This window comes from Gorilla gorilla, chromosome 18 (assembly GCF_029281585.2).
Source record: "Gorilla gorilla gorilla isolate KB3781 chromosome 18, NHGRI_mGorGor1-v2.1_pri, whole genome shotgun sequence".
NCBI lineage: Eukaryota > Metazoa > Chordata > Mammalia > Primates > Hominidae > Gorilla > Gorilla gorilla.
This window is the reverse complement of record NC_073242.2, coordinates 30164611-30180218: the sequence shown is the minus strand read 5'-3', so window position 1 is coordinate 30180218 and position 15608 is coordinate 30164611. Positions and strand designations below refer to the sequence as shown.

Genomic DNA, 15608 nt, shown 5'->3' with positions numbered 1-15608 from the left:
AAATACAAAAAATTAGCTGGGCCTGGTGGCGGGCGTCTATAATCCCAGCTACTTGGGAAGCTGAGGCAGGCGAATCTCTTGAACCCAGGAGGCGGAGGTTGCAGTGAGCCCAGATCGTGCCATTGCACTCCCGCCTGGGCAACAAGAGCAAAACTCTCTGGCGGTGGTGGTGGACTGGGAGGGGGCGAGCAGGCAGGCACACTGAACAACTGTTTCAATTATGTCCTAAATGCCTCCCACCTCCCGCCCCTTGAGCACCTTGAATCCTGCCCACTCCCAAACCTGGTTCCTACAATCTTCAGACAAATCATTGTCTGAAGCCCCCAGCAATCTTCAGACAAATCATTCTGCCCAAGGTGTCCACAACCAAAGAAAGCCACATGGACCTCTCCAAGCCTCATCCACAGGGGCAACGCAAGCCTCCTTTCACACATTATCACCGTATTACAAAGAGTCACCAGCGTGGCCCACAGAGCCAGACTCAGTCTCTACAAAAAATAAAAATTAGCAGGGCATGGTGGCGTCGCCTGTAGTCCCAGTTACTCAGGAGGCTGAGATGGGAACACCATTTGAGCCTGGGAGGTTGAAGCTGCAGTGAGCCGTGATTGCATCACTGCACTCCAACCTGGGCAACAGAGTGAGACCCAGCTGTCACAAAAAACAAAAAAAAAAGGAATCTCAATGACTTCTGTTGTTTATGCCCACAACAATGGGAGAGCAGCATATACTTGGTTTACACAACAGTCAACTATTCTGAATTTTTGATCCAAGACTCTCCGTTGTAGCATGGAGATAGAAAGAACATTCCAATCTCTGGGTTATTTAAAAACAAAGACAGGCTGGGAGCGGTGGCCCACACCTGTAATCCCAGCAATTTGGGAGGCTGAGGCAGGTAGATCACCTGAGGTCAGGAGTTCGAGACCAGCCTGGACAACATGGTGAAACCCCATCTCTACCAAAAATGCAAAAAAAATTAGCCGAGTGTGGTGGTGCGTGTCTATAATCCCAGCTACTAGGGAGGCTGAGGCAGGAGAATCGCTTGAACCCAGGAGGCGGAGGTTGCAGTGAGCAGAGATTGTGCCACTGTTCTCTAGTCTGGGCAACCAACAAGACTCCATCTCAAAACAAACAAACAAAAACTAAGACAGAAGGGAGGCGGAAGACGGAGGAAGGGAAAGGGAAAGAAAAGGAGAGGGGAGAGAGAGAGAGATCTTGTTAATTACCAAAGGAACAGTCCAGCGCACTTCTCAATGATTCCCTGTTGCCAGCTGCAGCAATAACATCCATTACATGCTTATTCTGTGCCGGCCTCCAGGCTAAGTACACTTCCTATGTTGTCTCGTTTAATTCCACTTCAGAGACATGAACACTGAGACTCAATTACTTAACTGGCCCAGAGTCAACCGGTAGCAAATGACTGGGCCAAGACCAAACCCCAGCCTCCTGAGCAGGTGTCCTTAAGCAATTATGCTAACCAGCCCTAAACCATTTCAATCCAGATCACCTGCCCATTCCCATGCTCTCTCGATTCTATTCCTGCTCTGCTTCCAAATTACTTTCCTTCACCAAACACCCAGAGCCAGGTGCAGTGCCTCATGCCTGCAATCCCAGCACTTCAGGTGGCAGAGGCATATTAGCCTAGGCAACATAGGAAGACTCCGTCTCTACAGAAAATTTAAGAACAGCCAGGCGTGGTGGCATGCACCTGCAGTCCTAGCTATGGGGGAGGCTGAGGTGGGAGGACTGCTTGAGGCCAGGAGGTTGAGGCTCCAGTAAACTATGATCATGCCACTGCACTCTAGCCCAGGCCAACGCTTAAAAAAAAAAAAAAAAAAAAATCACCAGCCTGGGGCAACATGGCGAAACCAAAATACAAAAATTAGCCCGGCATAGTGGTGCACGGCTGTAGTTCCAGCTACTTGGGAGGCCAAGGCGGGCAGATCACTTGAGGTCAGGAGTTTGAGAACAGCCTGGCCAACACGGTGAAACCCCCGTCTCTACCAAAAATACAAAAAATAGCTGGGTGTGGTGGCAAGTGCCTATGGTCCCAGCTACCTGGGAGGCAGGGGAATCGCTTGAGCCCGGGAGGCGGAGGTTGCAGTGAGCCAAGATCGTGCCCCTGCACTCCAGCTTGGGTGACAGAGACCCCATCTCAAAAAAAAATCAAAACCGAAAACACAAAACACCCATCCTAGATTCTACAAACATGAGAGAGAACACTTCCCACAAGAAAGGCGCAAGGTCTAATTTAAAAGTTAAAAATAAAAAAGGCCAACTTCTCTTTACTCAATCAAGTAAACAAAGCCGTTGCTAGAAAGTCCGGATGCACCCAGGGTGATGTAATGGTGCCTAGGCCAGAGAGGCGTGGCGAGAGCCATTGTGCAAGAAGACTCCAAAGAAAGAACAAACAGATGATTTACAGCGTTGGAAGGATGGGGAGGGCGGACCACATCCCCGCTGCCGCCCGCAGCACCCTCCCCATTTCCTGGCTGTAAGCAGAGAAGTATCTGCACCCAGCAAGTAGAGGCAGACCAGGCCCTGTTCCCAGGCGTGGCTCTGATTGCCTCACACCCTTTATTTGGGAACATCTCCAAATAAAACAGGATCTTAAGTCATTAACCTAAATTCAAACGCAGGCTCCAGGAGGACGCAGCGAGTGGGCTCCACCGCCTGCACTGGCGATTCAGAGATCTCCTCGGAACCTGCAGACATGAAAACCTGTTGCTGAAATGTTGTGCTGCCATTTGGGGCTAATTCGAATAAGCTGTCAGCTGATGGGGGCATCAATAGATGCTCTGTTTGGTCCCTTAAAGGCTTTTCATTCAACCCGTGATGAATAAGCCAGTTGTTAAGAAGTCTGGCCCAGCTGAATATATTTCTCTTAGGTGACTGACAAATACTTGCTGGTGGCAGGGTCCTCGTTATTCCAAGGTACCCTGTTTCTTCGCTGTGCTGTGTGCTCTGAGTCTCCTGCATCTGACATGTGGTTGTAAACGAAGGAGTCTCTTGCAGGTTCAAGGGTTCAGTCTTTTTTTTTTTTTTGAGATGGAGTCTTGCTCTGTCGCCAGGCTGCAGTACAGTGGCACAATCTCAGCTCACTGCAACCTCCACCTCCTAGGTTCAAGCAATTCTCCGCCTCAGCCCCGAGTAGCTGGGACTACAGGCGTGCGCCACCATGCCCAGCTAATTTTTTTATTTTTAGTAGAGACGGGGTTTCACCATGTTAGCAAGGACAGTCTCGATCTCTTGACCTCATGATCCGCCTGCCTCGGTCTCCCAAAGTGCTGGCATTACAGGCATCAGCCACCACGCCAGGCCCAAGAGCTCAGTCTTGAAGCAGAGAATTACTGAGTAATTCTCTTGATATTTTACTCAGGATCCATGGAGGGCCTGTTATCCTCTCCAAACTGCAGTTCATACCACTAATCTTCCTCCTACCCAGCTTTTCAACCCAGAGTCCCCTTCAATTTAGGAACTATAATCAGCCAGGCGCAGTGGGTCACACCTGTAATCCCAGCACTTTGAGAGGCCGAGGCAGGCGGATCACTTGAGCTCAGGAGTCCCAGACCAGCCTGGGCACATGAACCCGTCTCTACAAAAAATAACAAAAATTAGCCAGGCGTGGTGTGGCAGGTGCCTGTAATCTCAGCTACTTGGGAGGCTGAGGTGGGAGGATCACTTAAGCCTGGAAGTCAGAGGTAGCAGTGAGCTGAGATCGCACCACTGCACTCCAGCCTGGGTGACAGGGGGAGACTGTCTCCAACAGCAAAAACAACAACAACAAAAAGAACGATAATCATTGCTCATTGCGTGTAGCAGGTGTTCAGCTGTTAACAAATGGGTGAAGTGGGCCAAGTACAGGGAGAGGCAGATGACACTAAGGTCTCCGTGTCACGGATATGGGGATTGGGGGAAACTCAACAATGTGTGTTCTAAGCAACCACTACTCAGGTTTTTTATTTTTTAACTTTTGCTCTGTCACCCAGGCTGGAGTGCAATGGTACAATCATAGCTCACTGCAGCCTCAACCTCCTGGGCTCAAGCAATGCTCCTGCCTCAGTCTCTTGAGTAGCTTAGACTACAGGTGTGCACTACCGTGTCCAGTGAATTTTTTATTTTTATTTTTTGTAGAGACAGAGTCTCGCTATGTTGCCCAGGCTGGCCTTGAACTCCTGGTTTCAAGCAATTCTCCCTCCTCAGCCTCTCAAAGGGCTGGGATTACAGGTATGAACCACCATGCCTGGCCAGAAATCCATCTTTTTACAGGAAGCTTTACAAATTTTGATGGATGGGGGAATATATATAATAAAAGGCAAGTAAGTAGGGTAAATATTATTGGTAGAGCCTAGGTGGTGGTGGACACACAGGTATTCACTGGAAATTCTTTCAGCCTTATATGCTGGAAAACGTTCATGGGGAAATGCTGAACAAAAACCCCTGAAGGCGATCAAACAACACCGATGGGGCAGATGGATCTGCAGACAGCCAGCTGCACTCTGTGGTCTCCAACAGAAAGCTTCAGCTTCACTGCCCACCTTCAACGTGTCTGGGACCTCTCCTCTGCCCTGCCCCAAACCCCCAATCCATTTGTTGGTCCCACACCCTTTCCTATACATTAGTAAAGCTGGGCTTGCCAAGGTCCACCCGACACCCATTCTTGTCCAAGTCTGTGATGGGTACAGATCAACTCTCCTTCAGCCCCATCTCCCCAAGCACCAAGTGTCAGCGACACATACACCTACAAACTCCCTCCACAAAGCCTCCCTCAACCCATGCAGTCCTTTCTTTTTCTTTCTTTTTTTTTTGGAGACAGAGTTTCGCTCTTGTTGCCCAAGCTAGAGTGCAATGGCGAAATCTTGGCTCACTGCAACCTCCGCCTCCTGGGTTCAAGTGATTCTCCTGCCTCAGCCTCCCAAGTAGCTGGGATTACAGGCACATACAACAACACCCAGCTAATTTTGTATTTTTAGTAGAGACAGGGTTTTGACATGTTGGTGAGGCTGGTCTCAAACTCCCAACCTCAGGTGATCTGTCCACCTCGGCCTCCTGAAGTGCTGGGATCACAGGCATGAGCCACCACACCCAGCCAGTCCTTTTTCTCTTGAAAGGTCCCCATATCAGAGTTCTGTGACTGAGCTCCACGTCCCCAACTGCTTCATGGCATTAGGTTTGCCTTCCCAAAGAAGGCAACCAGCACTTCCCCTTTCACCGTCCATCATACCTAGCCCCGGGCACACACAGTTTTGACTCTTCCATGAAGCAGCTCATCAAAATGTACATTGGGAGTTTAATGAGAAAAAGAAAACCACGCAGACATGCCAGGGCCCCACCCAGACTTACTGAGAAATGGAATCTCAGAGCAAGGCGGGGAGATGGGGATGGGGAGAGAGGGTTCAGGCCTGTCGGATGTTTATGAAGCTGGCCCAGTGATGCTGGCTGGCAGCTAACGCTGAGAGCCAGTCTCTGGGGCACGGTGTTGACTTAGTGATCCCTTGCTGAGCCCTACAGCATGTACAGAAGGGACGGTTTTTACCTTGCAGAGCACTGGGTCTCCAGATACCTGGCTATGTCTAGAGGTGCTTTTGGTTTTCACCACCTTGGAGGTGGGGGGAATGCTACTGGCATCTAGAGGGTGGAGGCCAGGGATGCTGCCAAACATCCCACAGTGTGGTCAGGCAGGGTGACTCACGCTTGTAATCCCAGCACTTTGGGAGGCTGAGGCGGGCGGATCACCTGAGGTCAGGAGTTCGAGACCAGCCTGGCCAACGTGGTGAAACCTCGTCTCTGCTAAAAATACAAAAATTAGCCGGGCGTGGTGGCTCACACCTGTAATCCCAGTACTTTGGGAGGCTAAGGCGGGTAGATCACACAGTCAAGAGATCAAGACCATCCTGGAAAACATGGTGAAACCCCATCTCTACTAAAAATACAAAAATTAGCCAGGTATGGCGGTGTGTGCCTGTAATCTCAGCTACTCAGGAGGCTGAGGCAGGAGAATCGCTTGCACCCAGGAGGTGGAGGTTGCAGTGAGCCGGGATTACGCCACTGCACTCCAGCCTGGCAACAGAGTGAGACTCCGTCTCAAAAAAAAAAAAAAAAAAAAAAATTAGCCAGGCGTGGTGGAGGGTGCCTGTAATCCCAGCTACTCAAGAGCTGAGGTAGGACAATCACTTGAACCTGGGAGGCGGAGGTTGCAGTGAGGTGAGATTGTGCCACTGCACTCCAGCCTGGGCAACAGAGCAAGACTCCATCTCAAAAAAAAAACAGGCCGGGCACAGTGGCTCACGCCTGTATTCCCAGCACTTTGGGAGGCTGAGGCGGGCGGATCCTGAGGTCAGGAGATCAAGACCATCCTAGCTAATACGGTGAAACCCCGTTTCTACTAAAAATACAAAAAACTTAGCCAGGCGTGGTGGCGGGCGCCTGTAGTCCTAGCTACTCGGGAGGCTGAGGCAGGAGAATGGTGTGAACCTGGGAGGCGGAGCTTGCAGTGAGCCGAGATCGCGCTACTGCACTCCAGCCTGGGCAACAGAGCAAGACTCCATCTCAAAAAATACAAAACAAACAAACAAAAAACCCACAAAGCAAACCTCAGTCCCTCCCAACAAAGGATGATCCAGGCTCCAGTGTCAACAGCAGCCAGGTCAAGAAACCTGCTCTGAACTGGCACAGTCCAACACACCTTTTGGTAATGAAGGAAATGTTCTACAGCCCCTCTGTCCACTAAGGAAACTCACTGGCCACACGTGGCTCCTAAGCACTTGTAATGTGGCTACTGTGACTGAGGAATTAAGTTTTTATTTTAATTCATTAAATTTCAACAGCCAAATGTAGCTAAGGGCTACAACACCTCCATACCCTAAAAATGTCTCCCTGGCCAGTTGGTGGCTCATGCCTATAATTCCAGCAATTTGGGAGGCCAAGGCAGGAGGACTGCTCGCGTCCAGGAGTTCAAGACCAGCCTGGGCAACACAGCGAAACCCTGTCTCTATAAAAAACACAAAAACTAACCAGGCATGGTGCCGCATGCCTGTGGTCTCACCTACTCCCAAGGTTCAGGTGGAAGGACTTTGGTTTTTTTTGAGACGGAGTCTCGCTCTGTTGCCAGGCTGGAGTGCAGTGGCACAATCTCAGCTCACTACAGCCTCCAACCATGAAGTGATTCTCCTGCCTCAGCCTCCCAAGTAGCTGGGACTACAGGCGTGCACCACCACACCCAGCTAATGTTTGTAATTTTAGTAGAGACAGGGTTTCATCATGTTGGCCAGGATGGTCTCAGTCTCTTGACCTCGTGATCCACCCACCTCAGCCTCCCAAAGTGCTGGGATTACAGGTATGCACCACCGCGCCCGGCCCAGGTGAGAGGACTGCTTAAACCTGAGACGTCCAGGGTGCAGTGAGCTGTAATCCAGCCACTGCACTCCAGTCTGGGCAACAGAGCAAGACCCTGTTTCAAAAAAAAAAAAAAAAGTCTCCCTGCCATGTGCCCTATAAAATCGGTGTAGACAACCAAGAAAGTCCATGGGAACATGTGTGTGACTTGCTTCTCAAAGCTCCACCCATCATGGATCCCCTGAGGTCAGGAGTTCGAGACCAGCCTGGCCAACATAAAAACCCCGTCTCTACTACAAATACAAAAAAAATTAGCCGGGTGTGGTAGCAGGCGCCTATAATCCCAGCTACTCAGGAAGCTGAGGCAGGAGAATTACTTGAACCTGGGAGGTGGAGGTTGCAGTGAGCCGAGATCGCGCCACTGCACTCCAGCCTGGGCAACAAGAGTGAAACTCCATCTCAAAAAAAACAAAAACAAAAAGCACCACCCACTAGAGGCACAAAGAGTTCAAAGATCAAGTCTGCCCCACAGGCCCTTCCAGAGATGAGCATGGGCCTGGGGTCTGGAGTCCCTCACTGCAGGGTTCCTTCTTCCAGCCAAGCATGCCATGCCTGTGCTGGATGCCTGTCTACACCTGAGCACACTTCCTCTCAGCCCCTCACCTTGATGGTTTCCAGCTCCATGCGAAGGCGGTTATTTTCGGACAGGAGGTCTCTGTTCCTGGTTTCAATTTGTTGCAGCTGAGTCTCCAATTCAGCTTCATACTCTCGGCTTCCCTCCTGGAATTCTCGGAGTTCCTCTTGCGTATTTTCTGCCCTACAGCAAAATTGTTAATCGTCACGTAGTAATATTTTTGAAGACAGAGTCTCGCTCTATCACCCAGGCTGCAATGCAGTGCTGCAATCTCGCCTCACTGCAACCTCTGCTTTCCAGGTTCAAGCGATTCTCCTGCCTCAGTCTCCCGAGTAGCTGGGACTACAGGCATGCAGCACCACACCCAGCTAATTTTTGTATTTTTAGTAGTGACGGGGTTTCACCATGTTGGCCAGGCTGGTCTCGAACTCCTGACTGCAGGTGATCTGCCCGCCTCGGCCTCTCAAAGTGCTGGGATTACAGGCGTTAGCCACTGTACCTGGCCAAATTCAAGGAATATTTTTAAAATATCAAGGCTGAATTACCTTTAAGTCAAACTAGAATAAAGAAAGTTGGAAGGGCTGGGTACAGTGGCTCATTAAGAATTACTTGAGGCCAGGAGTTCCAGACCAGCCAGGGCAACATAGTAAGACCTCATCTCTACAGAAATGTGTTTAAAAATCAGCCAGACATGGTGGCACACGCCTGTGGTCCCAGCTACCTGGGAGGCTGAGGCAGAAGGATCAGCTGGGGGCCCAGGGGTTGCAGTGAGGTAGGTCACACTTGTGAAGAGCCAGTGCAATTCAGCCTGGGTGACAGAGTGAGACACTGACTCTAAAATAATTTTTATTTATTTATTTGAGATAGAGTCTTGCTCTGTCACCCAGACTGGAATGCAGAGGTGTGATCATGGGTCACTGCAGCCTCGACCTCCCAGGCTCAAGCAATTCTCCCACCTCAGGCTCCCAAGTAGCTGAGACTATAAGAACATGCCACCATGCCTGCTAATTTCTATATTTTTTGTACAGACAGGGTTTTGCCATGTTGCTAGAGCTGGTCTCAAACTCCTGAGCTCAAGCGATCTGCCTACCCAAAGTGCTGGGATTACAGATGTGACCCACTGTGCCTGGCCCTAAAATAATTTTTCAATAAATGAAAGAAACTGGATAAATGAAAGGGGACTGGAATAAGGCCTCTATGTACAAATTATAAAGACCCATTATAAATAAAAACAGTGCCAAACCAAACGCACACACACACCCCTCCCAGATATGAGACTGACCAAAACACGAGTTTCAAATCTTAAAATCTTTAGCAATATATTTTGCTAGGCATAGGGAAAAGCTCTTTCCCTGTGCACAAAGAACTTACCAGATATGGCATCTAGGAACTGATAAAAACCCTTCTAGAAAATAAGATGGACACCAGGCGCGGTGGCTCACGCCTGTAATCCCAGCACTTTGGGAGGCCAAGGCAAATGGATCACCTGAGGTTGGGAGTTCGAGAGCTGCCTGACCAAGATGGAGAAACCCCGTCTCTACTAAAAATACAAAATTAGCTGGGCATGGTGGCGCATGCCTGTAATCCTAGCTACTCGGGAGGCTGAGGCAGGAGAATCGATTGAACCCAGGAGGTGGAGCTTGTGGTGAGCTGAGATCATGCCATTGCACTACAGCCTGGGCAAGAAGAGCAACACTCCGTCTCAAAAAAAAGAAAAAAGAAAATAAGATGGAAGGCCAGGCATGGTGGCTCATGCCTGTAATTCCAGAACTTTGGGAGGGTGAGACGGGCAGATCACGTGAAGCCAGGAGTTCAAGACCAGCCTGACCAGCATGGCAAAACCCCGTCTCTGCTAAAAACACAAAAAATTAGCCAGGCGTGGTGGTGGGTGCCTGTAATTCCAGCTACTCGAGAAGCTGAGGCACGAGAATTGCTTCAACCCAGAGGTGGAGGCTGCAGTGAGCCAAGATGGCACCACTGCACTCCAGCCTGGGCAACAGAGTGAGACTCTGTCTCAAAAAAAAAAAAGAAGAAAAAGAAAATAAGAAAACAAAATGTAAAGCAGCATAGTAGGATAATCAGGACCATAGGTCTGGAGTTCAAATTCCAGCTCTGCTACTTATTGGCTATGTGACTGTGAGCAAGTTATCTGCCTTCACTGAGGCTCAGTTTCTTCATCTATATAATGGGGTGCTAATAGTTTTTTCACAGGCAGTTTTGAGATAGTGTAAGCTAAGCCTTTCACACTGCCTGGCACATATAGGCCTGCAATAAATGGTTGCTGTTCTTTTTATAGAAAAAAGAGAGCTCACACCTGTAGTCCCAACACTGTGGGAGGCAGAGGTGCATCACTTGAGTCCAGGAGTTCAAGATCAGCCTGGGCAACATAGCGAGACCCCTGTTTCTGCCAAAAAGAAAAAGCCTGGCCTGGTGAAGCACACCTATAGTCTCATCTACTTGGGAGGCTGAGCCAGGAGGATCACTTAAGCCCAGGAGTTTAAGGCGGCTGTGCACTATGATCACGCCTAGGAACAGCCACCGCACTCAGCCTAGGTAACATAGCAGGACCCCATCTCAAAAAAAAAAAAAAGGAAAAGCAGGTGAACTCGGACTGACCTCTGTTTGTAGGTCATTGCCAGATCTTTCCAATAGTTAGCTTCTTCCTCCTCGGAGCTGAAAGTCTTTCCGGAGTCCTCCATTGTGAAAACAGGGGAAGAGATCACTCTCCTTGTGGCATGGTGTCTAGGAGAGAAGGTTTTAAAATGATTACCCACATCTGGTTAAACAGCTGATCCCCTTTAACAGAAAAAAAAAAAAAAAACACTTGGCCAGGCGCGGTGGCTCATGCCTGTAATCCCAGCACTTTGGGAGGCTGAGGCGGGCGGATCACGAGGTCAGGAGATCGAGACCACCCTAGCTAACACGGTGAAACCCCGTCTCTACTAAAAATACAAAAAAATAGCTGGGCGTGGTGGCGGGCGCCTGTAGTCCCAGCTACTCAGGAGGCTGAGGCAGGAGAATGGTGTGAACTCAGGAGGTGGAGCTTGCAGTGAGCCAAGATGGCGCCACTGCACTCCAGCCTGGGCGACAGAGCGAGACTCTGTGTCAAAATAAATAAATAAATAAATAAACTTTATGCTGGGTTAAATGATTAAATACTGCCAAAAATCTGAAGCTAAACCCAAACAAAACACAATCCACTCACCTGTTATATTCCCTGGGTTAACATCAAGGCTCATGGACATCCCTATGCAAATATTTATTGAGCACCTACTAAAGGACCTAGGGAGCCACATAAAACGTCTCCAAGATGCCTGCCTTCCCTAAAGAGGCCTCATGGTCTGGTGGAGGGAGTGGGGGAGTGGGGGCTGGAATGGAAATTACGCATAAAATAATAATTATAATTATTATTTGAGACAGACTCTTGCTCTACCACCCAGGCTGGAGTGCAGTGGCGTGATCTCAGCTCACTGCAACCTCTGCCTCCTGGGTTCAAATGATTCTTGTGCCTCAGCCTCCTGAGCAACTGGGATTACAGGCATGCGCCACCACGCCTGGCTAATTTTTTTATTTTTAGTAGAGACATGGCTTCGCCATGTTGGCCAGGCTGGTCTCAAACTCCTGACCTCAAGTGAACCACCCACCTCAGCCTCCCAAAGTGCTGGCATTACAGGCGTGAACCACCGCACCCAACCCCATGTAAATTATGATAAAACTATGTGCCTAGCATAGCCACAGAAATGTGCACAGGATTTTGACATGCAATAAATTGCATATATTTGAGTATACACATTGGTGTGTTCTGAAATATGTATGCACCTGAAAATACATTTCTATCAGTGCCCAGGATATTTAAGAAGTTCGAAACTCAACCTGAAAGTCAAGGAAGGCTTCCTAGAAGAGGTGACACACAAGGAGCATGTGAAAGAATATGAAAGAGCCAGGTGCAGTGGCTCATGCCTGTAATCCCAGCACATTGGGAGGCTGAGGCAGGCAGATCATGAGGTCAGGAGTTCGAGACCAGCCTGGCCAATATGGTGAAACTCCGTCTCTACTAAAAAAAATACAAAAATTAGCTGGGCGTGGTGGCGGGCACCCATACTCCCAGCTACTCAGGAGACTGAGGCGGGAGAATCGCTTGAACCTGGGAGGTGGAAGTTGCAGTGAGCCGAGATCGTGCCGCTGCACTCCAGACTGGGCGACAGAATGAGACTCCGTCTCAAAAAAAAAAAAAAAAAAGAATATGAAAGAACTGGAAGGCAATGGTAATTGAGCAGGGGAAGAAGGAATGAGGAGAAACAGCCAGGCACTTGTAGGGGAGCTAGAGGGAGTCTGGTAAGCCTGAGTTGAAAGGTGAGGAGTGGAAGGGAACCTACCTGGACAGACTGAAATAAAGGGGCTAAGTCACAGACGGCTTTTGCAAGATGTTAAGAAACTTAGTGGCAATGGGAAACCATTGGAGAAAGTTAAGGAAGAGAGTGATGTGATATGATGGGCTCTCCTGCTTAAAAAGCTGGTCCTGGTGGCCATGGACAGGCAGAGGAAGGACAAGGCCTAAGATGGGGAGCTCCTGTAGCAATGCAAGAAAGAAAGGAAAGTGGAGGCCAGGTGCAGTGGCTTACGCTTGTAATCCCAGCACTTTGACAGTCCAAGGTAGGCAGATCGCTTGAGCCCAGGAGTTTAAGACCAGCCTGGGTAACATGGAGAAACCCTGTCTCTACTAAAAATAGAAAAATATCAGCCAGCTGTGGTGGCACATGCCTGTGTTCCCAGCTACTCAGGAGGCTGAGATGGGAGGATCACCTGAGCACAGCAGGCAGAGGTTGCAGTGAGCCAAGATAGTGCCACTGCACTACAGCCTGGGTGATGAAGTGAGATCCTATTTAAAAAAGAAAAGAGAGCCAGGCACGGTGGCTCATGCCTGTAATCCCAGCACTTTGGGAGGCCGAGGCAGGCGGATCATGAGGTCAGGAGATCGAGACCAACCTGTCTAACACGGTGAAACCCTGTCTCTACTAAAAATACGAAAAAATTAGCTGGGCGTGGTGGCAGGTGCCTGTAGTCCCAGCTACTCGGGAGGCTGAGGCAGGAGAATGGCGTGAACCTGGGAGGCAGAGCTTGCAGTGAGCCGAGATCACGCCACTGCACTCAAGCCTGGGCGACAGATCAAGACTCCATCTCAAAAAAAAAAAAAAAAGAAAAGAGAAAGGAACGTGGCCTGAATTAGAAAGTGAGAATAGGCCAGGTACAGTGGCTCACATGTATAATCCCAGCACTATGGGAGGCCAAGGCAAGAGGACCACTTGGGACCAGGAGTTCCAGACCAGCCTGGGCAACACAGCAAGACCCTACCTTGACAAAAAAACTTTTTAAAAAATTAGACTGGTGTGGTGCAACACATTTGTAGTCCTAGCTACTCTGGAGGCTGAGGAAGGAGGATCATATGAGTCCAGGAATTTGAGGCTGCAGTAAGCTATGATCACGGTACTGCACTCCAGCCTGGGCAAGAGAGTGAGACCTTGTCCAAAAAAAAAAGAAAGTAGGAATGAAGATGGAGGGAACAGAAACGGACTCCAAAAATATCTAGAAGGCAAACTTACCAGAACTTGATGAATTATGACTTTTGGGGGCAGGGGAGAGAGAAAAAGAAGGTGAGGACATCTTCTGGGGCTCTACCTTAGGCAATTGGGTGCCGCCACCATCCCCATCACCAGAGATAAAGACTTCCAGAAGGTGGCTGGGTGCAGTGCCTCACACCTGTAATCCCAGCACATTGGTAGGCCAAAGCAGGTGGAATGCTTGAGCCCAGGAGTTCCAGACCAGCCTGGGCAACCTGGTGAGACCCTATCTCTACAAAAAATACAAAAACTAGCTGGTCATGGTGGTGTGTCTGTAGTTCCAGCTACTCGAGAGGATGAGGGGTAAGGAGAGGTCGAGGCTGCAGTGACCCATGACCATGCCACTGTACTCCAGCCTGGGCAACAGAGCAAGATCCCGTCTCAAAAAAAAAAAGGACTATCAAAGGAAAACTCGGCCGGGCACGGTGGCTCATGCCTGTAATCCCAGCACTTTGGGAGGCCAAGGCAGGCGGATCACGAGGTTAGGAGATCAAGACCATTCTGGCTAACATGGTGAAACACTGTCTCTATTAAAAATACAAAAAATTATCCAGGCGTGGCGGCGGGTGCCTGTAGTCCCAGCTACTCAGGAGGCTGAGGCAGGAGAATGGCTTGAACCCGGGAGGCGGAGCTTGCAGTGAGCCGAGATGGCGCCACTGCACTCCAGCCTGGGCGACAGAGCGAGACTCAAAAAAAAAAAAAAAAAAAAACAACAAAAAAAAAACAAGTAAAACTCTTGGGTGGGTGGGTAGGTTAAGGAGAGATAACAAACCCAGTCTCAGACATTCACAGCTTGACATGTCCATGACACACCAAGATGCAATATCGCAGCTGAAACTCAGGGTTGAAATTGGGTCAACAATATCCATTTGAAAGTCATGCGTCTGTAGCTGGTTTTTCTCTTTTCCTCGTGACAATGAGAGAATCTCCTAGGGACTGTGTATGGAACAGTGAAGAATGCCAATATTGGAAAGGTGGGCAGTTTAAGAAACGGTAACCGAAGGAGGCAGAGAAGAAACAGAGTGAGAGAGATGAGAATCAGGAAGACTGTGCTGTCCTGGGAGTAGGCGGTTTCAAGGGAAAAAAGAGAAACATTCCAGTGTCACAAGGATGCAACAGAGAAACAGGGAAGATAAGGGCTGGAAAATATCCACAAGGCTGAGCGAAAGTCGGTCACTGGCAGTGTGAGCAAGAACAGTTTCTACACAGTGGAGGAGGAAAGACGAAGAACTGAGTGCAGGAGTAACTGGGAGGTGAAAAAGAGGAAGGAGATGGAATTCTGGAGAATTACCTAAAAGAAGATGAAATAAATTAGCCAACAGCTAGAGGATGTGGGCGGTAGGGGCCTTGGCTCTCAGGACTTTGAGCTGTTTCACAGCAGAGGTGAGGGAAGCAATTTTTTTTTCTTTTTTAAGAGATAGGGTCTCAATCTGTCATCCCAGCTGGAGTGCAGGGACACAACCATAGCTCACTGCACCTTTGAACTCCTAGGCGGCACTGATCCTCCTGCCTCAGCCTCCTGACTAGCTGGGACTACAGGTATACGCCACTACGCCAAGCTAATTTTTTTTTTGAGATGGGGTCTTACTATGTTGCCTAGGCTGGTCTCAAATTCCTGGGCTCAAGCAATCCTCCTGCCTTGTACTCCCAAAGCACTAGGATTCTAGGTGTGAGCCACCACACCAAGCAAGAAAGCAGACTTCTATTAACAGTTGGGCTAACGGTTTGTATACTCCCTGTTGATAGAGCCTGTTTGATGTAATCACCTATTTTCTGAATTTATTTGAGGCTCTGAGCTTGTCAAAAGAGCATGAGGAATCCAAGTAAGATTGTGTCCAGGCCAGACTCAGTGGCTCGCATCTGTAATCCCAGCACTTTGGGAGGCCAAGGCGGGCAGATCACAAGGTCAGGAGTTTGAGACCAGCCTGGCCAATATGGTGAAACCCCATCTCTACTAAAAATACAAAAATTAGGCAGGCGCAGTGGCAGGTACCTGTAGTCCCAGCTACTCGGGCGGCTAAGGC

General features: G+C 49.3%; 1 protein-coding gene across 8 annotated transcripts in view; it reads right to left on the bottom strand.

Moving 5' to 3' along the window:
- Nucleotides 1–15608, bottom strand: part of NDE1 (nudE neurodevelopment protein 1) — an 81163-nt gene that overhangs the window by 49002 nt on the left and 16553 nt on the right. For all 8 annotated transcript variants that reach the window (XR_010131340.1, XM_055365718.2, XM_055365717.2 and 5 more), the window contains 2 exons: nucleotides 10583–10708; nucleotides 7996–8149 (listed from right to left, as the gene is read on the bottom strand). Coding sequence is in view for 7 of the 8 variants with exons in the window: in XM_055365718.2 (XP_055221693.1) it covers nucleotides 7996–8149; nucleotides 10583–10708 (280 nt within the window). In the remaining variant the exon portion in view is untranslated. The remainder of the gene's footprint in view (nucleotides 1–7995; nucleotides 8150–10582; nucleotides 10709–15608) is intronic.